The sequence below is a fragment of the Hippoglossus stenolepis genome, chromosome 10 (assembly GCF_022539355.2).
Source record: "Hippoglossus stenolepis isolate QCI-W04-F060 chromosome 10, HSTE1.2, whole genome shotgun sequence".
Lineage (NCBI taxonomy): Eukaryota > Metazoa > Chordata > Actinopteri > Pleuronectiformes > Pleuronectidae > Hippoglossus > Hippoglossus stenolepis.
The window spans coordinates 13187717-13213139 of NC_061492.1; the positions used below are offsets into that span (position 1 = coordinate 13187717).

Below are 25423 nucleotides of genomic sequence, written 5' to 3' on the forward strand. Positions count from 1 at the left end.
CATGGGCACAATCACACAATTATCCCTGTTCATGACCTCCAGGCATGCACAGCTCAAAAGCTTCATTTATCTAACATTATTAGATGCCAACCAATCCATGCTGCTCTGCCACTTTCTCGGTATAGATCACATTCAGTGAACTGCAGATTCTCCTCAAGATTGTGATTGACAGACTAAGTGCCAACCTGTGGCTTTTAAACCGGAAATTTAAGCAGCAGCAGCAGATCTGTCTTGTACATGAATTCATTTCAGTGGCGCCTCCTACAGGAAGACAGTAGTAGCCATTGCAGTCAACGAGTGTCAGGGCCAGGGTGTTTTTTTTGGAGTGACTGTTTTCTTTGTGTGTGTATTATTTGTAAAGTTATAGAAATTGTACAACAACCACAACTTGTCCCACATTTGTCGACATAAAATAGACAATAACAATGGAATTTTATTTTATTTTATTTTACCTCTAGTTTATGTTAAGCAGGGCCTACATTTTTCAGGGACCTGAACATAAAATGTTTAAACTGTTTGAAGAAATAGTCACTAGTACTGAGTTAACTGAACAAGACAGGTTTCTATATCAAACATTATTTTTAGCTATATTTTGGCAAGTAATTAACTATGGTAATCCCTCCCCATGGTATTTTAGAACCTTGTGCAAACAATTAATAAATACGTTTATATATATTTACCTTAAATCATCACATCAATACACAAATCAAAAAAAAAAATTTAAATTCTTAAGAAAATTAGTTTTTACAAAATATAATGTAATCCAGTACAGCTTTATAAAATACTTTTGAACTTTCACTTTTCCTCACCTGAGAAAGTTCACCGACGTGTTGGCTGCAGTGTAGAGACTCAAGGAGCAGAGAGCCAGTCTTTCTTTCATATCATTGTTTAGTCTCTGGTACAGAGACGTGGATCTGCTGAGTGCAATCATCACAGGAGAAGACCTGCTGTCCAGTCCGAGGAGCCCAACATCCAGCGGTGAGCTGCAGTGCAGGGATGAGGCTGGTGATCCAGAAGTTAAAGGAATAAAAATCCAAAGTTAGAACAACAATAGCTGCAACTGTAAAAACAGGTTCAGTTTTGCTTTGTAAAGCCCTCACACAAAAGATAATAAATTCAACATAAGCAGCGTATTACACACATGCTCTGGAGTCATACTGTATGAGTTCAAGACCAAGCCAAAACCTGCACCAGCAGACATCAGAGAGCAGCAGCTCCAACCATGAGCACAGATGCCTTTTAAGGGCATGTTCAACTGTGTTTGGTTGAACTTGGTTCTGCTGCTCCAGAGGCAACACTGATGTGAAGTTGTGTGTAGTGTTACAGTGAGTTTAACAGCAGAAAGACGCCATCAGAGTAACACGGCTGCAGTTACACTTTATTTGCTCAACCGTGATACTAAAGTTTATGCACAACAAAAATGTACTATATTTTTTAAAATAAGTTGTTATGTGGATGCACACACACACACACACACACACACACACACACACACACACACACACACACACACACACACACACACACACACACACACACACACACACACACACACACACACACACACACACACACATTCTCAGTGTCTGGTTGACTTCACAAGACCTTACATTGATTACATTGCCTAATCCTAACCTAAAACCTTAACCTAAACCTTTAATGGTTTACATTATGTGGACTCGATTTTTGTCTCCATAAAGAAGACAAGTCCCCCTAATGTGACTGTATACAGATTAAGGTCTCCATGACATTAGTTATACCTGGAGCACACACATGCTGCTGTCTCAAAAACTATCTTTAAAGCTTCAGACTCACCATGTGACAATGTTTCTGCTTCTCATCCACAGATGTTGTTGATCCACCTCTATGACAGCATCAGCTCTTACTGGGACATGGAGAAGTGTGACACTGGGCTTTAAGAGCGAGACAGAACAAAGACAGCCAATTTATGTTTCACAATCACTTCTTTGGAAATGTTTGTTAAAAATACTTCCTCCATTTAAGAACGAGTCCTTCAGCATTCCGACGTACAGGTGGAGGAATTATACCCTGAGGCTGTTTGCACACTTGTGTGGATTCCCCACATTTTACACAAAACGGACAAGACGTCATGAAAGATGACTCATACTTTTATCACAAGTAATGCTAAACAAAAAGGTCAGCAAGCACTTGTCAAGGTGCTGGGATGAGCATTTTTTATGGTAGAAACTTATCATAGCATGAAAAACATGGTTGTAACCAATACTGTTAAAGTTGGCTCTGTACCATGGAACTGCATCAGTAAGCCCTGTCAGTCACATTGGCCTTAAAACAACAAAAGCTACATGCAGTGCAACCCTTTTTAAAATTAGTTAATTAAACCTGTTGTACCCTGATAGGTCATGTCAAAATATCTGTAGTGAAAATCGGTTCATTAATTCATCCTCTCATTATCTCTACCATTTATCGGATTGCTGGGGGGGGATCCCAAATCCCAAACAAGTATTCACACATACATTCACACCTATGGTCAATTTCAACCTAACCCCAATCTGTATGTTTTTGGACTGTGGGAGGAAGCCAGACTTCTTTGTTTAACAGTCACTATGTAGACAGATGTATGTGCAGAAAAAAGTCTTTAACTTCTCTCTGTGCTTACATCATGTCTGATTTGCATGCACGTGCAAGGTTTTATGACCTCACAACTAGTGGGGAAACCAATCATTGTTCAATATGGAACTTACACAAGTGTGATGTGCAAACTTGAAACTTCCAGAGCACGCACTCTTTTCATTGAAAACAGTGTCCAATTATTAAACTATAACAAACAAGCAACATTTGCATATTCATACATTTCATTCAGTTTTGATGAGGTCATATTTTGTTATTGATTGATATTTTTGGATTATCTTTATATGTGTGGAGTGGATATCTATCATCTTATACTGAATCAAAACGCTGTATCGTCGTTGAAGCCTCAGATTGGGGTTGAACAAAGTCTGTATCAGTTGGGATGCTCCACATCATTGGTTCTTTATATATTTAATTCCACTTCCTCAAAGTGAAATGAATAATGGGACTGGAGTCTCACCCTCCTTCACTCTGACCTCGGGGGACTCTCGCTTGGTTCACGGGGATCAGGACGGAGTGAGAGCTCCTCTTCCTCCTCAGCATCTCATTTCCATGCCGCTCATTCATTCGGTTGAACGCAGGACCGCCACCCCGGCAGTTGCCATGACAACGGCAGAAAACGATCCCGGCGCATTCTCCGTTGTCTCCGCGTTGGTTACCAGGCAACCGCCACACAAATCCAGGAAAACATCCGGGAAAAAGAGCGTCGATCCTCGAGGACGTGGACAAACTGCAGGACCTGTTTCCTCATCAGGATTCCTGGACAGTAAATCCACTAAAACAAACGAAACATGGAGGCCTCTTCACTTCCTTTCTTAGATAATCGAGATCCTCGTTTGAAACTCAAGGTGGAAAACAGAATACGAAACGTGTTTGTAACACAGACGGACGACACCAGGTATGGCCGCTGTTCTGTTGCTGAGCAGGAGTCTCTCATTCATACATGTGTTGACATTGTTACTGACAGTGATGTCCCCTCAGACATGTGGAGGAGAAAGATGTCAACCCCATTCCTGTTGTTACACAGGTAAGACGGATGTAATAAGGATAAAATCGGTTATTGTCAACCTGCACATTTACATAAGATACAGCCAATCAAGCCATGTTTGATGAATTTCAGATTAATTTAGTTCAGTGTATACAATAATAATAATAATAATAATAATAATAATAATATATAACAATAAACTTTATTTATACAGCCCAATTGATACATACAAAGTATGAAACAAAAAGTGGTTTACAAAATAGCAATATCATTTTTTTCAATAAAACAAAATAGGAAAATAAAATGTTATGTAAATAGCAGGTTAAGATAAAATTGGACAGGATAAAAAACTATATAAGTATATAGGATAAAACTCAACAAATAGTAGGTTTAATAATAGTTATTTTGTTATTATAGTTTTTTTTTTAAGTTGTAGTTATTTTTTGTCATATTATTGGGAAAAAAACATCATAAACCTATGTTTTCCATATATTTGTTTCTTATGTGATTTATCACTTTATCCTGCTTTTGTTTAATAATCATCTCTGTTTTCTCTCCCACTTCTCCCCATTTATTCTTACTGGTTTAAAAGGGCCAACGTAAATGATGTTTTCATGCTCATTTTACCACATTGGAAGAGTTTCAGTGTAAATTATGGTTGTGTTTTATTTGTAGGTTCCCGGCCGAGTCCTTGAGGCAGGAGTGAACACTTTGCAAAAGACGGTGGTTCTGAAGAAACAGGCTGAGTTGGAAGAGGTGAACAAGCTGCTTGCACTCAAACGGCAAGAGTTTAGGAAGAGCGTGGAGGCTTTGGCACAGAGGAAGTCGGAACTGGACATAAAACTCCAAGAGGTGAGCTGAAACCTTAATGTGTGCTCTTCAACCTACTTGAGTTCAGAGGAAATATAACTCCCTGATCCTACCTGACAGTAAAACAACACTGATCTGATACTGGTGCCCTCTGGGATTTGTATTTCCGCGCAGACAAAAGAAAGGGCAATGAAGTTTGAGAGGTTTGTGGCTGAAAATGAAGTGAAGCGATGCAGATCGCTGAAGAAGTATGAAGCTGCACGGGAGCAGAACATTTTGAAGCAGAGAGAAATAGAAGATCTAACGGAACAGCTGAAACAACTTCGCACCAGGTGAGCACTTCAAACCAAGCATTGATGTGGGGATATTTCTCATTAGGTCCAACGTGGTTTTTAACCTCTTATCATATCTCAATTCACAGACAGCAAGTTTTAAAAGAGAGAATGACAAAATACAAAATCTATGAGGACTACTTGATGAAAACACTAGAATATCTTCCCAGCAGTAAGTTCAAAACTGAATTTGATTGCCCTTTGTGCGTGATATAAATATTCAAATTATATAAAGATGGACGACGCCTCTCTACTTCCTCCCAACATCCAGAAATGAAGCCAAAATATCCCACATATGAACAGCGCCATCTTACACATTTGGAGCGAGAGTCTGTTCAGATCCTGACATTTCCCCCCATTTTTACAGCATCCAAAGAGTATAGGAAAGCTTTGGCTTCACATTTGGGGAGCAGTCATGTCGTCAATCTTTATGTACATTCTAAGTTGAATGCTTACATGAACTTGTACCATTGATCCCAATGAGAAAATTTAATTGTGAGAATACCTCTGTCATGTGCAATCTTTTCCAGCTTACGTCGATAATGGGTCTGAATCTTTGGTTATGCCCATTATTCGGCGCCACGAGACTCTGTCCATCACCAACCAGCAGCTGCTGCACCATCTGGGGCGGCTGGAGGAGGAAGTGGAGGAGGGCCAGCGACGACTGCACACCATGGAGCAGGAGCACGGCATAAAGAAACTGGTCAGACGAACACATTAAGATTTCCAGCGCAGCATTTCTTCGATTCACGATGCCTGAGCAATATTTTCGTGGCTGTTGCAGATGGCCAACAAAGAACTGTCTGAACTCCAGAGTGAGTTAGAAATGCTTAAAGAGAAGAACGAGCAGGCAGAGGTGAACCTGTTGATGGTGCAAGGCCTGTCCACGGAGAAGGTACACCCTCAGGATTATGAGCTGAGTTCAACCTCAGGCAATTTACTAACAGGAGTTTCAGTGGGAAATATTGATAAATGTTAATTATCTCTCAGGTTGAGGAAGTGGGAAGCTTACTTATGGCCATCCACAACCTTGCAGAGCAATGTTATCTACCAACATATGGACCTCTGGAGAACATGAACGAACTGACAAAGATGGACATGGTGAAGGTAATGTCCTCAGATTTACATTTTGATTAACCACTGGTTACTTACCTGACTTTTGAGTAACAGAGACGTTGTTTTCAGGAGTACATTCTGGACAAGGCGGACACGGAGAAGAGAGCGAGGAGACTGATGGAGTCTGGGTCTGCGATGACGAGCAGGGCGGCTTTGACAGACAAAAGAGAGAGGGCTTCAATGAAAAGCATCGGCAGTAGAACACAAATCAAAAGTTCAAGTAAAGTCAGTAGAAAGAGCCAGAATGTTGATGCAGAATCTTGACAACAGCAATTTGTTGAGTGTGAAAGTAAACTTTTGACAAAACGTCTGACAAAAAAATAGTTATCACCCAAGAAAACCTGATCAGATGGTGAGATGCTGTTCAAAGTTTTGGAAATAAGAATATATTTTTTTATCATTAAGGAGTGATTTGAATAATGACTCTAAAAGTTTAATGTTAGAAACAATTGAAAAGGTGATCAAATGTATCATAACTTTGTAAATGTGTTTTACTGCTGCATTTAAAAAATAAAGTAACCACCATTAAAGGATGAGAACCAGTGCTGTGCAGTTTATAGTTTAAAATAAAAAGAGTTCTCACGGACAAGTTCTCAAGAATGATTCATTCAATGAACTTTGGATGAATCATCTCATGAATCATCAGCACTTCCTTTGAATCTCAGAAATCAATTTAGAAAAGTTCAGGATACAGACAGACAGACAGGACAAAGAACAAGAAAATAATTTGAATTTACAAAGGGACATTTTAAACTATGAAGAGTATGATATTCAGATTTTTATTTATTAAGTAGGGGAAATATATAGCGTAGCAGGAAGATTCTGATGTTATAACTTTACAATAGCGTGCTCCATGTTGTCAAACACTGCTGTACATACAAGTTGTGTAACAGCTTTGTAGTGCAGACCGTGATCATTAACTATGTTGCAATGCTGTTTCTCCTTTAGGCAACACACTTAAAGTAACATAACATGTTAAACATTACTTATTCGAAGTTTATTTTCTATGTAATTTGCATTCCTGAAGATTATGTAGTAATCTGGGTTTCCCGGTTATGGGTCCACATTCCAGAAAAGATTTTGCTTAGTGTGTATCTCCTGTGTCAATAACATGTTCAGTCTGTTTTAGGTGTATCTTTAGTTTAAGGTTAGGACCCCTCTCATTGGCTGCCTTCACATACAGGCCTTCAGAAAATCCAGTCATTGAGCAGAAAAGTGAAAAGTAACTTAGATACTCAGGTGTAAGCACAATTTTTATGTAATTTACTTGTCAATTTTTTACTTGAGTATTTCCATTCTATGCCTCTTTGTACTTTTACTAAAACATTCATATGGTTGTAAGGAATGGGAGTGGCAACATAGCTGAATAGCGTCCCTTAAAGAGCAGCCCTAGCACCACGATTGACCGACATGTACAAAAATCGGTACTGACGTGTGTAATTTCATTATAAACAAAAAAACACTTGGATCGATATGCTTGTTCGAACAGGAAGTGCCATCTACTGATTTGTCATGAAACAGAAATATTTTTTTACCTCCACTGTGCATTGTCCAATAAGCAACACAATTTTCAAAAAATGTACAGCTGTATATAAAGTAAGAAAGGATAAAGGAAAATAATGATTTGTGGTCATCAAAAACAAGATATTTCATGAATACTTAGAATATTAAATGATAAAATACATTTATTTAAAAGATATAGCAAAGAAACCCCCATGCATGAAATAACACAGGAAATGAATACGTGTCTTTTTTTACCCATGTTCTGCATTAGAAGGGTAGTGATACAAAAATGATTTTTGTTCAAAAAAATTGAAATAAGGATTAATTGGGGAATACCTGAAATACTTCAAAGATATAGAAAATAAAAACGGAGCCGGGTCACGTTTGACCCATGTTGTGAATCAAAGTGATAAAGGGCTGAAAGAATAACACTTGATTGTGACTTACTATTTAACTCCACCCAGGCTATATACCCAGACAACACTTCAAAGGATAGTTATAGATCCCTCTGATGTCTTAGACTGTTGCAAAGGTGGAAGATTTATACGATCTGAAGACAAGAGATTTATACGATTTGAAGACAAGAGACAAGAGAGTGTTTCTGACCTGAACAGATCTTTTACTCTGTATGGAGTGATAGTGATAGCACCACCTACTGCCAAAAGGAGGTAAGCCTCGTTTTACAACTCTAATTCCATAATTTTTCCATGGTTACATTTGCTTCTACATAAAACACACAATGTTCCTCATGATTACATTCTTCCGCATTATAAAACCAATGTTTAGGTCAGGGTTCGGATTTTTTTAACGAGATGTTCCATCAGCATAGGTGTGAAAAGGGCGTTGCATAAATACGGTACTGTCGCTTTAACACGAGCACGTGGTACATGCAAACATCCGGTCTTTCAGAAAATGGAAATAAAACTGTAACAACGTGTTGACACATTCTCTGACGTGCGGGGAATTGACAAACCCTATTTTCTGCCGCTGTCTCCATGTTGTGGAAATGCGAAGGTACGTGCCTCTTTCTCTTTGACGGTCTCAGGGTTTGTGCCCGTGTCTCCCTGCTGGTTTCAGGCTGTCAGCTCAGTGTTTGTTTTACGGCAGATGGAGGTTGGAAGTCTCGTCTCGCACAGAGAGGACATCGCCTCCCTGTTCCCACAGCAAATCCCCGGGGCCAAGTATAAAGTAGGTGGGCTGTTGTACCGCAGCGGCCACATATACACATTTGTCTTTATTAACCCCACTCGTTGTCCTTTGTCAGGATCTGAGCAGCCAGTTCTCCTCTGTGAGGAAAGTACGTGGTGATGGAAACTGCTTCTACAGGGCCCTCTGCTTCTCTCACATGGAGTCAGTCCTGCATAACACCAGAGCTTTGCAGAGGTCAGTAATCATCAGTACTGACATCTGCAATAAACAAACTGGTGTTGATGAAATGCTACGTTATACATGTGAGTAATAATGGCTTTAATTTCAGATTCAAGGACAAAATAATTCAGAGCAGTGAAGTTTTGTCCTCTGCAGGATTTGATGAGAGCCGCTTCAAACATCACCTGGACACAGTAAATAACTCCTATCAAACAATGTAGTTATCTGGTAGCTGAGCTGCAATTTCTAATAAGACAATGGACTGTCTTTATTAAAATAAATGATAATTATACTCAGTCAAAAACAGCAAATGTACAGTTGGGGTTTAACTATTTATATTATAAATGATTGTATGTCAGGTTATTGGACACAGTGAGGTGAAAAAACATCGGAGACAGATGCTTTTCGCTTTGTGGCCTCAGACCTTTATGATTCCAGTTTGGGCCCTAAAGGCAGTACAGTCAATAACTATAATTTGACTGACATAACACATTCATAGTTATAGTGTGTTCATTGAGGTTAAGTACAAACATGTATGATGTAATTGCTCAGAATTGATCTGATCTAGAATCAGCTACAAAGCACAATGTTTCCCCGACACTATATTTAGAGGGTCAAACTAATGATTATACTTAATCTTTTAATTCCATTGCAGATCTTTTGAATAAACCATGTATACATAAATCTAACAGCAACATCTCATGAAAACTGGCCAAGCAGTGGAAAATCTGTGTGTCTGTGTTAACTAGTTCAGGGCAACAAACTGTAAAGAATGGGGGGACGTGTTTAAGCCCCTCTGCTCAGTTGTGACTCTAAACAGATTGGATTCGCATTTTGAAAGCTTCAGTTTTTAAATCAGCTGATAAAACCCTTACATGAGTTGCACCTTACTGTTAATAGTATTAAAAGTAGGTTTAAAAGTAGTAAGTACCTGCATCTTAAAAAGGTGCAGGTAATTATAACAGTTATACCATCCTCTTTTGGTAAAACTCATTACCTGATTGTTTCTGTTCTCCTGAAGGTTGTAAATGTGGTGGAGCAGTGCCAGGCTGACGAGCAGGACTACGCGTTGCTGAGCCTCTTCAATGAGCAGATCACCTCTGACGGCGTGGTGCAGTATCTCAGGCTGCTCACCTCGGCACACCTGCAGAGCCACGCAGAGTTCTTCTGCAACTTTGTGGAGGCGCCCAATCTACATGCATACTGTCGTCAGGTTAGTAAAGTGTTGCTGCCATCTAGTGAAGAAACGAGTTGCCGTTGGAGCAGGCTTGCTGACGTCTTTGTTCCCCTTCGTGCAGGAAGTGGAGGTGATGGGGATGGAGTGCGATCACGTGGACATTCTGGCTCTCTCTGAGGCTCTGGACATTTGCACACATATCGTCTCTATGGACGGTGACGAGCAGCTGTTGGCTCACCACATGATTCCAGAGGGTGCTGAACCCTCCCTGCACCTCCTCTACCAAACATCGCACTACAACATTCTCTACCCACGACCTCACCACTGACCAGCGATACGTCACAACCCTGCACAACTCAGGAACTCGAACTTCGGTTGAATACATCCCAGCAGCGCTTTAAGACACTTGTGAAAACAGATTTTTATAAAATCTTGCAGCGTACAGAGAATCAACATCTGGAAATACAATTATTGCACATTGTGCATGTTAAAAATTACATTTATCTATTTAGCATTTTAACTGTGTCAAAGATGGATTTTTTTTTTTTTTTAAATACACATTTCTTATAACATATCACTGCTGCTGCTGCTGCTTCTGCTGCTGCTGCTCCTCCTTCTTCTTCTGCCTCTTTTCCTTCCTCTGCTTCTTTTTCCCTGGCTGTGGTGGACCACGTTTTTTTAACTCGTCTTCCTTCTGCTGTATTGACACCTTGGTCAGGGCACTTTCCATCCCGCCACGAGGCAGGTGGGGCAGGGTGAGTTTTCCCATCTGAGTCGGGTACCTGGTCTTTACCAGGTTCTTGAACACAGGCTGGGAGCTCAAATGCTTCAAATGCTTTTTCATGCTCTTGACCATCTTCTGCTGCTCTCTGTCACCATCCTCCCCCTTTGATCGGCCTGTGGACAAACATGGAACCCTCAGCTGTTTGTATTTGAACACTTTTCAAATGGTTGTCACAGATATGGTTATGTTGGTCTTACCGAGTAAAAGATCATCATCCAGGTCCAGCTCCAGGGCCTCTGCTGCTTTTTTGAACCAGGAGTTGTGTTGCTTCTCTTTGCCGTTGTGGAACTCAATCTTCTCTATGTTCCTGGCCAAGTTTACTCGTTCCTGTGGTGGGACACACTCAACCGTTAACAATCAGAAAGAATTGCTTTAACGTGACATATATACAGGACCTAATACCAGTGGAGCTCACCTTGATTGCTTCCATGCATTTGATCTCTATGGGGAACATGGGAAGGTCCTCGTCCTTCCCTAGAGTATTATAAATCTTTCTGAAGTTCAACATGTCGTCTGGGCCGATTAGCAGCAAACTGAGACCCTCTTTAGTGGCTCTCGCTGTTCTGCCACTCCGATGGACATAAGTCTCAGATGTCCTGGGAACCTGAAGTACACAGGAGAGGATTCAAATTATAGTATTAGTAGTATTCTTCTTAAAAACAAAACTAGAATTACCGCACTGCAGTTGTTTGCCTCCGCCAACCAGTGCAGTTTCCATGTACATTTTTCTACATATTTATTTTCCAGATTCATTTAATGTCACTGTGACCTTTGACCACTGAAATGTAATCACTTGATCTGAAAATTGTAGTCCAAGTGATCAAAAGTTGAAGAAATTCCCTCAAGCCCTCTTGAGCTATCACATTCAAGAGGCCAAAAACATGTTATTTAAAAAAAATCTATTCAAGTCATCCTTGAGTCTAAGTGAATATTTGTAAAAAATGTCCCGCAGGGCATTCTTGAGATATAATGTTCACAGGCATGGGAGTCAGCTTCCAAGGAACCTGAAAATCTGGACATTTGAAAAGAAAAACATACCTGGTAGTGGATCACATGTTGAACATTGGGAATATCCAGTCCTCTTGCAGCTACATCAGTGGTCAGCAGAACGCAACTGTGAATCAAGTCACAGCAGTTCAGTAAAGCAGGAGATTTATGGTGGAGCTCAGTGTTGTTTTCTTGTTGGGTTTGGTTTTCTGGCTTATTTAGAATTTTTTCTTATTTCCTACCCCTCACTGCTACTGCATTGTACAAACATTGGAGGTACATGTCAAATTATATCAAATGATTATTAAACAATTTAACTAGGTTGAGTTTAAGTTAAAGTAACTAGCTTCAATACAACTTTAACAAGGTATGTGTATTTTTTGTGTGAGTGTTGTTGTCAAGATACACAGTACATGTTCAGACATGACAGTCAATGTGTGCTCTAGTAGTTCCTCCCTCCTCCACCTGTAGGAGTGAATAAAATCCCTGTGTGAAGCTGCCTGTTCTGTGTTTAAACATTTAAAATCTGTTGATTGAGCATTGAGGGGGGGAGGGAGAGATTCCTGGATCAGCCTGTTTAACCAGATCCGCTCCAAAATGTTATGTTTTTTCCTTGGCTTAGGCACCACCCCTCCACAAAATTCCATGGAAAGCAGTTTTGTTGTTTTTTAGTAATCTTGCCGACAGTAAGACGGACAACAATTACAACATAACCTCCAAGGTGGAGGTAAATAAGCATTATGATGCAACTCATCCCTCAGATGCAGTTTAAACCCTTAAGCGTCTTACTGCAGTAAACAAGTTATAATATTTCACCATAGACAAAATTACTGGATCAAGTCAACCCAGAGCAAACAAGTTCAGACTGCTAGTGCAGGTGTGTGCAGCACTCACTTCTCCCTCTCAGCAAACCTCTCCAGGTTTTTCAGGCGTTGTTTCTGGTGCATGTTGGCGTGTAGAGGCAGTGGATCAAAGTCTAAGATCACCAGCAGGGAGTTCAGTCTCTTGATACAGTCTATGCTGTTGGCGAACACCATGGTGCGCCCGGGGAACTGCAGCAAGAAGTAATACAGGTAGAAGTCCTTCTCCTCTTTCTGACAGTGGATCCGCGTCTCGGTCAGCGTCTCCACCGTCGCCTCCTTCCTGGTGAGGTCGATGATTTTGGGTTTGGACTTGATCCCCACTTTCTCCATGAGAACTTCCAGCTTGCCCCTCTGGTCCATATTCTTCCTCTTCTTCTTCTGCAGGAGGCGGGTGGGCAGGCTGTGAGCCATGGTCAGTGTGGCAGAGAACACAAATGTTTGCCTCGTGGGGTTGAAGTGCACGGTGTTCAGCATCTCCAGCAGATTCTCCAGCTCCGCAAAGTGGCCTCTTTGCACCATACGATCGGCTTCGTCTATGACCAGGCACCTGCAGAATAACACAACCCCACAACACGTGTTACATCAATACTCACACTTCTGACATTCCTCTCATCTCTCAAGTTGTTTTTTCTGAGATCAGAATAAAACTACCTATGTCTAATCTATTCACCAGTATTCTTAAATGCAGCAAAGGTCACTGCCAGATGCACAGGCGATTAAACCTGACTGGTCAGCATTTGGGCTTTTAACAAATAAATACAGAGCTGGCACGTTCCTACTCGGACCAGGCTAAATTCTGGAACACAGTCAAATTCAATAAAAACAGAGTCACCGCCTGTGGTTTCTGTTTAGCTTTCAGAAAATATTTTGTTGCTGCTGTTGGTCTGTAGTTTGAAGACGATTGCTCAAGAACCCATCCTGCAACAAGCAATGTGCATGAAGTCTAGTCTACACCAGGTCTATTTTGTTCCACTACTGCGAATGTTAGAAAAGTGTAATTTGCATGAGTATCTTGGATCAGCTCCTTTTAAGCCAACTTGTGGACCAACGTATAACAAAGTGTACAAGTTAACCTTCAGTAACATCCTGCAAAGTCCCCTGTATTTAGAAATGTGGCCTCTTATAAGTGTTTTGAAAATAAAGTTCACCTGCTTTGTCAAAAATAAACATCTCTACCCTGAGTCCAGTTCTCCCCATTAAATGGAAGTTTCTTCTCTCCACAGATGCAAAGTTTTTGCTCATTGTAGCAACTGTCAGGTTTCTTTATACTTTAAGGTCGCAACCTTATTATATAAAGTCCCTTGAAATAAAAATTAGGGATAATTCAATACCATTTTTTCCTTCCAGATACCGGTACCTGGACTTTGTGTAGCGGCTGATACTGAGTACCGATCTGATACCAGTGCATTTAAAAAAATAACTTATTTTATCTGTAGCTGTATGTTACTAACCCTGTATGGAAGTGATGATTACTATCATTGTTGTATGGCCTGGCTCAGGTTAAACCCTTAAACATACAGAGAATGAATGACATAGAACTTCAGTTCACATCCCTGTTTTACTTGTGGGACTTTCAAGAGTAAGATATTTCCAAATTGCACATTTTAGCCCTCTCTCCCAAATGCTTCACCACCGAAAATCACTTCTTCACTGCTAAAAAAAACTGCTAAGTGATTTCCAGGTGAAGAAATTCAGAGTTTTATGTGGGTTAAACAAATACACTTTAAACTTGGGTATCAGATCTGTACAGAGATTTGCTGATCCCCAACCCGGGCATGTTTGGCAGTATCTGAGGCATTTCTGACGCTGGCATCGGCATCAGACATCTCTACATGTTGTGATTTGGTGCAATACAAATATGAAAAACGTCTTGAAGAAGCCACCATCTCTCTAAAACCAAGTTGCCCCTGATTCAACCCTTCTTGGACACTTACGCCACTCTGTTACTTACACCAGTCGTGCTATAAATAAAGACGTGAATCGCAGCCAAGAAAACATCTGTCCACAGCTAATAAATGAAAAAGAAACAAAGGTGTGACTGGGACTCACTTGAGCTGTCTGAGGTTCAGCAGATGTGGATGTTTCTCCTTGATCAAGTCCCACAGACGTCCTGGAGTCGCAATAACAATCTCCGGCCGGCGTTTTAACATCCTCCTCTGTTTCTGTTGTGCCATTCCACCCACAATTATCGCCGTCTTGATATCTGCAATCCAGTAACATCTTGAGTTTCAGATTCACAGAACTGTTTAAGGGGATGAAGACCCCGATAAGTTGCTAGGTAAAATAACTCACCAGTGAATTTAGCGACAGCATCAATGTGGTGTTTGACCTGAACAGCCAGCTCCCTGGTGGGAGTGAGCACCAGTCCGAGCAGAGGCTGATTCCGACCCCCTGCAGGTTTTTCTTCAGCGTCTAAGTCAAACTCTGCATCTTCGATCACTTTCACGCACCCAAGCGTTTGATCCTCATCCTCGTCTTCACCACTGTGCTCATCCTCATCCTCATCCTCCTCACCGTCATCTGAGTCACCTTGGTCCTGATCTGAGACACCTTCGTCCTCTTCTTCCACAGCCTCCACGTTGTCCTCCTCTGTTATGGACTCAGCATCATTTTCGGACTTTAGGCTTGGTAAATACAAACTCTCCACCTGTGGGGCTGGTTCACTGTTGCTCTCGGCAGGTTCATCGGAGCCCTTTCTCCACTCCAGGATGGCGTGGATCATGGGAATACCAAAAGCCAGCGTCTTACCACTTCCTGCAATGACAGTGCTCACATTAACTTCACGTGTGGAATGCATTATTTTGGAACAAAAAGCTTCGTCGGACACATGATCTTACCCGTCTCCGCTGCCCCCAGTACATCCATACGATCCCTGATGGCCGAAGGCAGTGCCAGGGCTTGAATCGGCGTGGGCGAACCAAATCCAAGGCTGCTCAGCGCCTTCAGCACGGGGGAAGGGACAAACAGATCCTGCCACGCTCCCACATCAGCGTTTTGGTCCTCAGAGGCAGAATGTGCGATATTTGTCCAGTTCCTGTTTTTCTTTTTAGTGAGTTTGGTCACTTTTTTTGGCGAGGATTTTTCTACTTCTGGAGCCTGGAGTTCTGAAGGGGCCTCCAGATTTGTCTGTTTCTCTTCATCCTTTTCTATCTGCTGTTTCTGTATCTTATTCGTCTTTTTATTGCTCTTCTTTGCTTGGACATTTTGTTGAGGGTCTTCTTTCGCTGTATCTTCTTCTTGTCCTCCCTCCTCGTTTGCAGCTCCATCCTTCTCTGTCTCCTCTGTAGAAATGACATCTTCTGGGACTGATTCCTTTGCAGCTTGTTTCTTATTGTTCTTCTTATTTGTGACTTTCTTCTTGGGTGGTTCAGTTGGTTCTTCTCCCTCTGTGCCCTCCACACCAGGACCCCCTTCTCCCCCTTCTTCTTCTCCTCCTCCTCCCTGCTCCTCTCCCTCGCTGGCCTTTCTTTTCTTCGCCTTCGCCTTCGCTTTCCTCTTCATCTTCTTCTCCTCCTTCTTCTTCAGCTCTTTCGCTGCTTTGGACGCAGCCTTGTCAGAGTCCACCAGACTGTAACTTGCCAGCTCCTCGAAACACACCAGGCCCTCCAAGCCCTCCTCGGAGAAGAGGCTGGGGTCGAGCTGCACAGCTTTCCAGCTGCCTTTCACATGGACGCTCCGCTTCTTTTTTTTCATCAGCCCGGACGACACACCCCTGCTTTTCGGCTTCATCTTATCTGTCTTCATTTTCTATAAATAAAGATACAACAACCAAGTTAAATGTGGAAAGTATGTGGCGCACGCGTGTCTGCTACCAGTCACTTCTCGCTTGCAGTTACCGAGCGACTACGTGCCAGAAGGTTTATCTACAAAATGTCCCTCGTAAAACCACAAACAACTTAAATCACAGGTTATAATCTACACGACAACTATAAACACTACCAGTTGAAACGTACCGTGACTCTCTGCGACTCCTCAAAACACCAGAATACGATCACAACTGTTTACAACCACGCACGACACGAGGGCGCAGCCATGACAGTGATGGTCACGTGGTTTGAAAAAACTTTATTTGTCGAACCAACAGGGACAGAGCAGATCAAGTGGCTTCTCACCATCAACAGTGTGCCTGGGTCATGACAAATATATATGTATGTGTAAAATATAATTTTCATCAATATTAATATAATATAATTTCAAAGTGCTCTAATATATTGCTATGATACATGGAGGTGTAAAACTAAATAGGTTTTAATGTTCTCCCTCAGACTTATGAAATGTTTAGCTGTTTATCAAGTGTTTGTCATTCCCTGCCATAGAGATGAGTTTAAAATATAAACAAGCAATAATAATGCGACATTGATTACGATAATTATCCATATTGACAGATACATTTTGGGGCACATTACAAAGCCCCAGGCAGCAGTGTCTATAAAAACAAATTAATTTATTAACTTGTTTTGTGTTTTTATTTAAAGTTAATTCAACTAACCTAATTTAGTAGAATTCTGAATGTACTCATTACAATTTAGTTAATAAATTGATTCAGATGAGTAAATTCAATTAAATAAATTAACTTAAATCAATCAAAGTATTAATGTATTTACAAATGAAGTAATTTGCAACTTAAAACCTCTATAAAAACAACAAAAGTAATTTATTAGTAAAATACTATGGCGGTCTCATTTATGTACCGTGTACCCTTCATTTAATATGAGCAATACACACATTTGATTGTGTGTGTGCTGATTTAATCTCATAGAAAGACACGTCAATGTAAAGTCTTTATTAACATTGATCACATATATGTTTGGCCTTTACAAAACAGACCAAAACAAATATTTCAAACCATCAAGCTTTCAGGAAGCCTGCATAAAGAAATACTAGTTTTTGGTGGGGTCAGTCACCCGACCCATGAACAGCAGAGTGTTTGTGTCTTCATGATATATGAAGAAGAAAAACGGCCTGTTGATGGTGAATGTCGGGGGTAAGGAATACGGTGTAATGCCGATTGCTGTGACAGTTGCTGCCGTTGTCCCAGTTTCATCCACGTCAATCACAGCCTTGTGCAGCACCTGTGGATTAACAGGAGAGACAAAGGTCATCTTCTGCCGTCTGGATTTAGTCAATATGTTGTTACAGCGCCGTGACATTGAAAACCAACCTCTGACACTTTGATGGCTCCACCCTTACTCAGCCTCGTCAAATTGGCTGAATTACTGAAGATACTGGGCATGCCCATGTCTGGTAGGATGTGGTGCAGGGAATACGACTGCTCCATCTTGAATTTGGGCATTTTGACCTCCAGTTTGCTGAGAACACAATGCGGTTAGACATGTTGAGTAGATGCTTTGGTTATTCTTAGTATGATGTATGATGTATCTTTAATTAATTTGCACTCTTGTTGCTAGATTCTTGTCATAGCCCCTTTTAGAGATGTTGTGACAAAGTCATTCACGATAATAGCTAAACACTCTGGAAAAAGAAGATTTTTCACCAACTTAAAAAAATGTATTGAATAAATCAAGCTGAATTAACTTTATTAATTTATTTCATTAAAAACATTATATTGATTTAATTTAACTGAGTAAACTATCGTCACGGTTTGTTATGACAAACTTAAAACAATAGCAGCAACAACTTAATTTTTTTTTTAAATCAGTAACACACAAATGAATAAAACATTTCTTAAATTAGAGTTAGCAAATGTGTTTATATAACTTAAAGTTGAACTAACTTATTTATTTTGTCTGTTCCCAATTGAAGTCATTCTTTAAAGTGGGCCCAACAATTTATTTTTCAGTACAGAATGTGAAGCTAATAAAAGATATAATAACGCTCTTACGTTTTTTGCAGTTTTCTGACCCACGTGAGGAACTTGCGAGCAGAGATTTGATCATCGATTACAGTGTAGTCGATGCCTTTGTTGGGTAGCAGGATGAGCATGGAGACACCTTCCTTGTATGGCAGCTTCAGCACTTTGGCTCCGAGTGTGACGTCGTCCGTCATGTAGAACCTATCCTCTTTATACATTGTGGGCACTTGCACAACGTTATAGTTATCGATGTAGAAGGGATTACTTTGAGTGAAATTGGGGTTGAATGGCAACTCCCAGGCTCCTGTGAAAGACATTATACTTCTTAATTGTAAAGACAATCTATAATCAATATAGAGTAGTCAGAGTGATTGATCTTACCCTGGAAGAAAATTGTGTTGATTAACATGAGCTGGGTCTGTGCGTCCAGGCTTGATATAATCTCTGTCACCTTGTCCTCAGTCTTTTTCTTGACGTATTCATTGATGAACTTGACACTTGCCTCTGTGTCTGTGAAGTCTACAGTTTTAATGTCAGCATCAAAAAATGTCTTGATCTGGTTTTCAAAATTCTTTTCCACCTCAAAATGCGGGTGCACGAAGAGGGCCATGCCATCTTCCAGTTTCAGCGATCCGTTCTGTGTGATGTTCTCGTGAAGGAGCTGGAAAAGTCTCGGGATGAGTTCTGGCTCGTTAGCCGTCTCGAGCTGCTCCAGGTTGAGACCCTTGAGCAACTCCTCGCGGGTGACGCCGTCAGAGGCCATCAAGAGAGCGCCGAAACTGGTCGAGATGCTCAGGGGTGAGAAAAAGATGTTCTTGTCGTTGTAACTGGATATTTTCCTGTAAAGCTTCATGGCAAAGTCCATGTTTTTGAAAGAAAGATCTGAGATGGTGGCACTTGGAAGTTGTGCTTGGTGAAGAGGAATGAGGAAGCAAATGTAGGCTAGAATACAAATCAACCCCATCTTCATTTTGTCTAAAGCCATAATGCCAAGTCTAGGACGGTTTGAAGGAACAACCTGAAACACGCAGACATGTAGATGTCAAAAATAGGTTAAAAAAGCACATGTGAAACGCTGTTGCTAACTTGGATCCTTACAAATGACCACAAATACTTTTAGAATAAATGACATTCTAAAATGAAACAGATATTCGTCACTGAAATACACTTCTCCAAAATGCACCATCTGGCATACGTACCATTCAGCTTGGAAATACTGCGTCTGAAAGCTGCATCTATTATTTGGGGAAACAAAGTGCAAGTGTGCTCTGAGTGTTATACATTAACCACGACCTGTGACCTGTTGTGTTGATCCAGATTTAGTCAGAGCTGTTTATCAAACAGTCAGGGCCAATAGTTTTTTGTGTAATCTTGCTCACAAACAAACAAACCAACCTACAGAGAAATTGACTGGTAAAAACAAGATCTCCTTAGAAGACGTGGCAAACTTTAGGAGTGAATATCACTTTAATCCTGGAACAACAACTAATGCATTTAACAAAAGAGTGTGCTGTGGTAACATGTGACATATGACAAAAAATCATGAATTAGTACTATTGATAGAATGCAGTGAGTGAAAAATAATGTAATGATAAAAACCTAACTAACAACATTTTATACTGTTTCACAAGTGTATTTTAAATATAAAAAAGCCTTACAGATCAAAAAGGAAACAAACAAACAAAACAACTATCATGGAATCAGTCATCCAGCACCAAAGGTCAAACTTTACATGACATCCAGCACTTTAGTGGAGGCATCAAGCTCTATCCATGCTGAACGGTTCCAGAAGACTTTATAACTGTAAACAAATGTAATTGTATTAATGCCATAATATGGTTTATTCATTTCCATCGTGCGTTGTAACCCGATTCTGTTTTTCAGGAAAACATGAGCAATTTTAAAAAAGTAATGCTCAGAATTGAATTAAAAAACTGAAATAAATGAAATCTTATAAGTGTATGCATGACGACACATTTTTGATGTTTTGGTTGGTTCTTTGGATTTTACATTATATAAATCATTAGGTTAAATAACAGTCCACCCTCTTCCTTGATATTTTACTGTTAATTCTGCTCATCAATCAGCCAATAGCGTGAACCCTTGACAACCTCAGTGCAAATGAATGCATCTTTGTACAGCTCATGTGAACAGCACTAGTCTGTATTATGGCAATACAGGACAATTCAAACAAGTGCAACAAGTATTTCAGGGGCTGTAACTGTAAACTGTGATGTCTAAGGGAATTTTAACAATCTTTTCTTAAAATAAATTCCCTTTACAGTTCATGACAAAATACTGATGAAGAGAAACAACATGTGAAGTCAAAAACAGACTATTTGGACTTTTTATGTGATTATAATGTGCTGGTAAAATTAATGATGTATTTATCTATCAGCTGCAGTGTCATATAGATTTCGTCTTTGATCCCTATTACATGTCAACTTATTCTGGACAAGATATGTAAAATATCCATCAGTTAAAGGTATCGTAGATTTGACAAATAGCTCTATAGAATCATTTTTAACTATCAAGCCAAACTGGACAAAACACCCTGTTTATAAGCTTTGAAACTACATTTCATGACACCTGCTTATGATCTTAAAGGTAAAAACAAAGCCACAACGTCAAAAATATGTTGTTGTCTAAATACCTTGGGAATTCACTCGTCAGTGTTCAAGTAACATGATTGATGATGTCAGGAATAAATGACCCACACGTATTAGTGCCGCTGGCTAAAGGTTGTTTCAGACTTTCAGTACATTGCAAAAAATAAAAGGATTTGAAAACCACACATGTTCTGGGGTGAGTACTAGAATCACATCTTATGACCAAAAACCCAAGTCCAATACAAAGGTAAGTGGGCTCTGTCATTCTCTAATCATGCGTTCACGTGTGGGCTTTACACTGGTCTCCTGTGTCTCTGCATGTATTCACACCAAGCAAGTAAACGCACCCTTTGTACTGTATGCTGAAGATTCTTTTCCTTCTCTTCCAGAGAATAAACAAGAATAAAAAAAACAGTACACAATAGAAATAGAAGGCGCCATGGTACAAAGGCAATTGCAAACTTGGATTAACTGCATCATGAGTTCTGTGGTCACCCTTTTCCCAGCCTCAGTGCCTTACTGAGTTAGATTAGAACTGCTGCCTTTACTTTGTCATTGTTCTTTGTCATTGTTCTCTTCTCTGAAGCCTCTGTTGCGAACTAATCGGGGGAAACGTGTCAGCCTCCTTACTGTCCTTACGTTCGCACGTGCAAAAGGTTGGAGGAAGGAGCAAAGCTACCCCCTGTATGGGGATGCCAATCCAGGCAGCTGGTAAACAACACAGGCAAATCTTCCACACCATCACTGGCCGAGCTTTTGTTGTTGGTCCTCCTCAGAGCCAGTGTTGACAGATCCTAGAAGAGGAAGGACAGCACAAGATAGTATCTTCCATGTCTTACTGGATGGACATTAAATAAATAATATGTACTTATCTGTATTTAAATAAATCTGATGCACTCACCTGAGCCACCTACTGAGTTAACGTCTGGTTGGATTGGAGGATTGATCGGCTGAGCTTGTTGCTGCTGCCTAAACAGTCAACACAGAGAATTTGTGTCAAATTTGTTGCATACATTTTCAATGCACTTAAATGGGGTGGATGCAAAATCATGAATACAACAATTTACACAGGACAAACTTACAATCAAATTGTAAATTACAATGAATTTACAATGCATTTGTTACTGCAGGATTTCTGAAGCCGATAGCGAGCATTTGTTGTGTTTACAATACGATATCCACCGTGCAGACATGCAGCTGAACCTACCGATCAAAGTAGGCTTGCCTCCTCTTCCTCAGTTCCTCGGCCGTGAGAGCATCGCTTTGGCCTTCTCTTTGACTTCCTGCAGAACTCCCTGCTGCCTGACTGCCTGATTTCACAGCTCCCACTTCAGACCCTGGAGATTTGTTGCTCATCACTGCTCCTAGCAAAACAAAAATAGAGACAACAGTCAAAACGTTATAACTACAAACTGTGAACTTAGAATAAGATTTGTGAAAATAGGGAAGAAGACTATCTGACACATAGCATATTTTAAAACCTCTGAATGAATCATCGTTTACCTTGCATGCTGAGCTGTATGGCCCTGCGAAGATCAGCCTCCTCATCTTCTACATCTATGTCCTGTCTGCTAAGTGCCAGGGCTCTCTTCAGTTCTTCATCTTCATCCACAACCTCATCCTCCACACCAAAGTTCATCTCTGCCTGGCCCAGAGCTGCTGGCCTGCTGCTCACAGTACAAGGCTTGATCAGTTGCCACAAGTAAATCAAAAGTGTATCTAAAGTAATATGAAACTAAGACAGTCCTTTTTGAGTAATATACGCGTCCTCTACATTGTACAATCACATTCGGTACACACCCTGCACTTGTCTGGGCCTCGTCCTCTCCAATGAGCCGGGGCCGCTGCTGCTGCTGCACTCTCATGATCCGCAGGATCTGCTCTGCCTCACAATCAGGGAGGTTTCCTCGAATCACAAATATGGAATAACCTGCACAAACACAAATTTAGTATTCTTTTCCGCTTTGCATCATCTAATAAATCTCTAAATAAGTCAATATTTTACAAAACCTTCTTGTTGTAGCTGTGCAAGGAAAAGGGCTAGATAGGTGTCTGATATCAGCTCTGGTCCAGTCAACAGTGAATTCAGGTTAAACCACTGCAAAAAAAGAGAAAGCAGTGCTTTAAATAAAACAAGCATTCGACTTGCTTATGTAGATTAAAGACTCATACCTGTTGTCCTAGTTTGCGTACAGTAAACCAGTGCTCCTTGTAGTTGCAAATAAAGGCATTCTCGTTTCTGAAACAGGAAAGTAGCTGTTACCATCGGCTTAAAGTGTAAAGTAGTTATGTGATTACATATTTAGCCATCTGACAAATAACATAATGAAGTTTTGAAAGAGAAACATTACATTGGATTTATCATCAAGCTCTGGTACTCCCGGCTGTTGAAGAGGATCAGCTCCAAGCCCCACACACTCAGAGCATTGCTAATAACCTAGGGGGTTAGATAATAAATAGGGTTATTGACGTTCCTGATTTATAATGTTATTTTTCTGTTACAATAAAATGTGAATGTCCTTTACTCACTTGTATTGAAAAGAACCCACTGTCATCCATGTTCCCAGATGGTTGCTAAAAACCCATCATATATAAAAACATAAAGTTAGACACCTTATGGTAACAGAACGTGCTCCACCAACATCCACTTTCTGCGTCTCCCCACCTGTAAGAACGTCCTGTACTCCTCGCTGGCCATACCTCCCTCAGCCATCCTCATCCTCTCCTCTTCATCGAGCTGGTGAGCGATGGAGGACAGGTCCACAGGAGTGAAGTACTCACCCTGCAGGAGGTTGTTGAGGCAGTGCTGGGCGCACAGAGAGCCCTCTTGCTACAAAGAAAGGAGTAATTATACACATATAGCACGACAGTACACGGACCCAAGACTAGTTAAGAAGACTGAAGTTTGTGGATGTCCAAAAATGTTTTATAGTTAGGTGAGGACAAGACAGAGATTCATGTAGTGGGCCCCACGACAACAGTTTCACTTAATGTTAACTTCTCTGGCCAAAAACTGTGTGATTTTAGGCCCTGATCCGAATTTCAAGATGCACATGTTTTCGAAATATAGCAAAACTTAGATGCTCCCTGTCTGAGCTAGACTAGGGAAGCTAGTTCATGCTTCTATTTCACGTTAACTCAACTGCTGTAATACACTTTACAGCTGAATTGACAAAGCGGGTATTAAATAAACTCCAGTTAATCCAGAATGTGGCAGACGAAAAGATTTGAGCACATTACCCCTATTTTACCTTCTCTACACTGACCCCAGCAAAACAAAGAATTGATTTTTGAAATACGTCTTATTATTTTTAAATCTATGAAAGGCATAGCTTCTTCTTAACTTACTGACATGCTCATTGAATACACACGAGTTAGATCCCTTATGTCATCAGGTACAGGTCTCCTCACAATAACTAGGATAAACTAAATTAGCCTTGGAACTTTCAACAGTATTTACTTTTAAAAGCACATCAAAAACATATAAACAAACTGTTAATCAGGGTGTGGATAAATAGTACCCCTATACTTTTATTGTATTTATTGCTGACTCACATTTTTTTCACTTTCCTCTGATACACAGATATAATCCATGTTCCTTTGTACTTCAATATTTCATGTGTTATTCCATTTTGTTTTCAATCTACTACTTTGAATATTTTAGATTTTCACTTAAAAATGATCAATTCAAAAATAATTCTTTCTTTTCAACTCATTCGTTCGGTCATGTATTTGTCTTTGCTTTTTTTTTTTTTATCTTGGAAACCACTGAGTCATGTGAAACAGGCTGTATCAGTAAACTCGACTAAAAATCGAATGGGTTTTTTTTTTCTGTCCCCATGATAACAGCAAACACACCAGTGGAGCTAAGTTAGCTCAGCTTACGTAAACAACACAAACACCTTCGCTTCTCGCAAATCGAATCAGAACACAGAGCTAAGTCAAACCGAGTCGTCCACCAGCTCCACGCAAGTCACATCCTAGTGGCTACGACGAAGCTTTGTATTAGCTGCAAAGAAAACTTTCCATTCTCTGACTAGCAGGTGCAGTTAGCATGCTAGCTGCCTGGACCACAACACTGACAAGCACCAGCACAAATCTCTCACCACCGGGAAACTAACGGCCGCCGTGAGCTGCGGCTGCTTTTCCGCGTAAGCACGACCGGTTAGCTGCACGTTACGCGTTTCAAAGTCAATCATCTCAACTTACTTTCTCATGAAATATGGAATCCATGTTTCAGCTCTCTGTCAAACATTCACCTCTGACCTCCAGCGCCGCTGCGTTCATCGGGGGCAGCGCCATCTAGCGGCTCGGTGCTACACCGCCATTTAAAATCTCCATAGACGGATTAGTACATTTATACTTTATCACAGTAATAACACACAGTGTGGGACAAGCAGAGCGACGCGAATAATAAACACAAACACACTGATACACACACTGTTGGTTTTAAAACTATTGTTA

At 40.5% G+C, this 25423-nt stretch overlaps 5 protein-coding genes across 6 annotated transcripts; 2 read left to right on the plus strand and 3 right to left on the minus strand.

Annotated features, from left to right (window-relative positions):
• The first annotated feature begins 3077 nt into the window (after positions 1-3077).
• Positions 3078-6370, plus strand: si:ch1073-416d2.4 (coiled-coil domain-containing protein 42 homolog). The gene is made up of 9 exons (XM_035168531.2): positions 3078-3508; positions 3592-3637; positions 4274-4450; positions 4583-4740; positions 4830-4912; positions 5271-5443; positions 5525-5635; positions 5731-5847; positions 5926-6370. Exons 1-9 carry the CDS (start codon positions 3402-3404, stop codon positions 6118-6120), a joined length of 1167 nt encoding a protein of 388 aa, XP_035024422.1. The 5' UTR covers positions 3078-3401; the 3' UTR covers positions 6121-6370.
• Positions 6371-8244: 1874 nt separating this feature from the next.
• LOC118116202 (ubiquitin thioesterase OTUB2-like) lies at positions 8245-13719 on the plus strand. The gene is made up of 6 exons (XM_035167605.2): positions 8245-8373; positions 8467-8547; positions 8624-8742; positions 8837-8921; positions 9749-9940; positions 10026-13719. The coding sequence occupies exons 2-6, from the start codon at positions 8467-8469 to the stop codon at positions 10230-10232; spliced, it is 684 nt and encodes a 227-aa protein (XP_035023496.1). The 5' UTR covers positions 8245-8373; the 3' UTR covers positions 10233-13719.
• Positions 10307-16638, minus strand: ddx24 (DEAD (Asp-Glu-Ala-Asp) box helicase 24). The gene is made up of 9 exons (XM_035167601.2): positions 16492-16638; positions 15376-16285; positions 14831-15292; positions 14588-14741; positions 12570-13085; positions 11727-11802; positions 11104-11292; positions 10886-11015; positions 10307-10801 (listed from the first exon to the last, which is right to left on the minus strand). The coding sequence occupies exons 2-9, from the start codon at positions 16280-16282 to the stop codon at positions 10479-10481; spliced, it is 2757 nt and encodes a 918-aa protein (XP_035023492.1). The 5' UTR covers positions 16283-16285; positions 16492-16638; the 3' UTR covers positions 10307-10478.
• A 668-nt stretch (positions 16639-17306) lies between these two features.
• On the minus strand, positions 17307-19685 carry serpina10b (serpin peptidase inhibitor, clade A (alpha-1 antiproteinase, antitrypsin), member 10b). Its single transcript, XM_035167602.1, has 5 exons — positions 19550-19685; positions 18732-19368; positions 18381-18654; positions 17700-17847; positions 17307-17610 (listed from the first exon to the last, which is right to left on the minus strand). The coding sequence occupies exons 1-5, from the start codon at positions 19550-19552 to the stop codon at positions 17419-17421; spliced, it is 1254 nt and encodes a 417-aa protein (XP_035023493.1). The 5' UTR covers positions 19553-19685; the 3' UTR covers positions 17307-17418.
• Positions 19686-19794: 109 nt separating this feature from the next.
• On the minus strand, positions 19795-25252 carry atxn3 (ataxin 3). Of its 2 annotated transcripts, none has more exons than XM_035167604.2 (11): positions 25169-25252; positions 23625-23789; positions 23489-23533; positions 23311-23396; positions 23153-23198; positions 22970-23057; positions 22760-22889; positions 22463-22626; positions 22167-22323; positions 21861-21928; positions 19795-21753 (listed from the first exon to the last, which is right to left on the minus strand). In XM_035167604.2, the coding sequence occupies exons 1-11, from the start codon at positions 25190-25192 to the stop codon at positions 21701-21703; spliced, it is 1026 nt and encodes a 341-aa protein (XP_035023495.1). In that variant the 5' UTR covers positions 25193-25252; the 3' UTR covers positions 19795-21700. The 2 variants fall into 2 exon arrangements, with proteins under 2 accessions (XP_035023495.1, XP_035023494.1); XM_035167603.2 differs by having other exon boundaries at positions 23132-23198.
• Positions 25253-25423: the final 171 nt, after the last annotated feature.

Excerpts from the sequence above, each read along its gene's own strand:
- si:ch1073-416d2.4 (XM_035168531.2), top strand. The coding sequence starts at position 3,402 with ATGGAGGCCTCTTCACTTCCTTTCTTAGATAATCGAGATCCTCGTTTG. Across the intron at positions 4,913-5,270 it reads ACTAGAATATCTTCCCAGCA|CTTACGTCGATAATGGGTCT; the intron begins GTAAGTTCAAAA and ends AATCTTTTCCAG. Across the intron at positions 5,444-5,524 it reads AGCACGGCATAAAGAAACTG|ATGGCCAACAAAGAACTGTC; the intron begins GTCAGACGAACA and ends TGGCTGTTGCAG.
- LOC118116202 (XM_035167605.2), top strand. The coding sequence starts at position 8,467 with ATGGAGGTTGGAAGTCTCGTCTCGCACAGAGAGGACATCGCCTCCCTG. Across the intron at positions 8,548-8,623 it reads TCCCCGGGGCCAAGTATAAA|GATCTGAGCAGCCAGTTCTC; the intron begins GTAGGTGGGCTG and ends GTCCTTTGTCAG. Across the intron at positions 9,941-10,025 it reads TACATGCATACTGTCGTCAG|GAAGTGGAGGTGATGGGGAT; the intron begins GTTAGTAAAGTG and ends CCCTTCGTGCAG.
- ddx24 (XM_035167601.2), bottom strand. The coding sequence starts at position 16,282 with ATGAAGACAGATAAGATGAAGCCGAAAAGCAGGGGTGTGTCGTCCGGG. Across the intron at positions 14,742-14,830 it reads TGCTGTCGCTAAATTCACTG|ATATCAAGACGGCGATAATT; the intron begins GTGAGTTATTTT and ends ACTGGATTGCAG. Across the intron at positions 11,293-11,726 it reads AACATGTGATCCACTACCAG|GTTCCCAGGACATCTGAGAC; the intron begins GTATGTTTTTCT and ends TGTGTACTTCAG.
- serpina10b (XM_035167602.1), bottom strand. Across the intron at positions 18,655-18,731 it reads CAACACAATTTTCTTCCAGG|GAGCCTGGGAGTTGCCATTC; the intron begins GTAAGATCAATC and ends TGTCTTTCACAG. Across the intron at positions 17,848-18,380 it reads GTCAGAAAACTGCAAAAAAC|CAAACTGGAGGTCAAAATGC; the intron begins GTAAGAGCGTTA and ends TTGTGTTCTCAG.
- atxn3 (XM_035167603.2), bottom strand. The coding sequence starts at position 25,192 with ATGGATTCCATATTTCATGAGAAA. Across the intron at positions 23,397-23,488 it reads GTGGGTTCTTTTCAATACAA|GTTATTAGCAATGCTCTGAG; the intron begins GTGAGTAAAGGA and ends CTAACCCCCTAG. Across the intron at positions 23,058-23,131 it reads TACGCAAACTAGGACAACAG|TGGTTTAACCTGAATTCACT; the intron begins GTATGAGTCTTT and ends CTTTTTTTGCAG.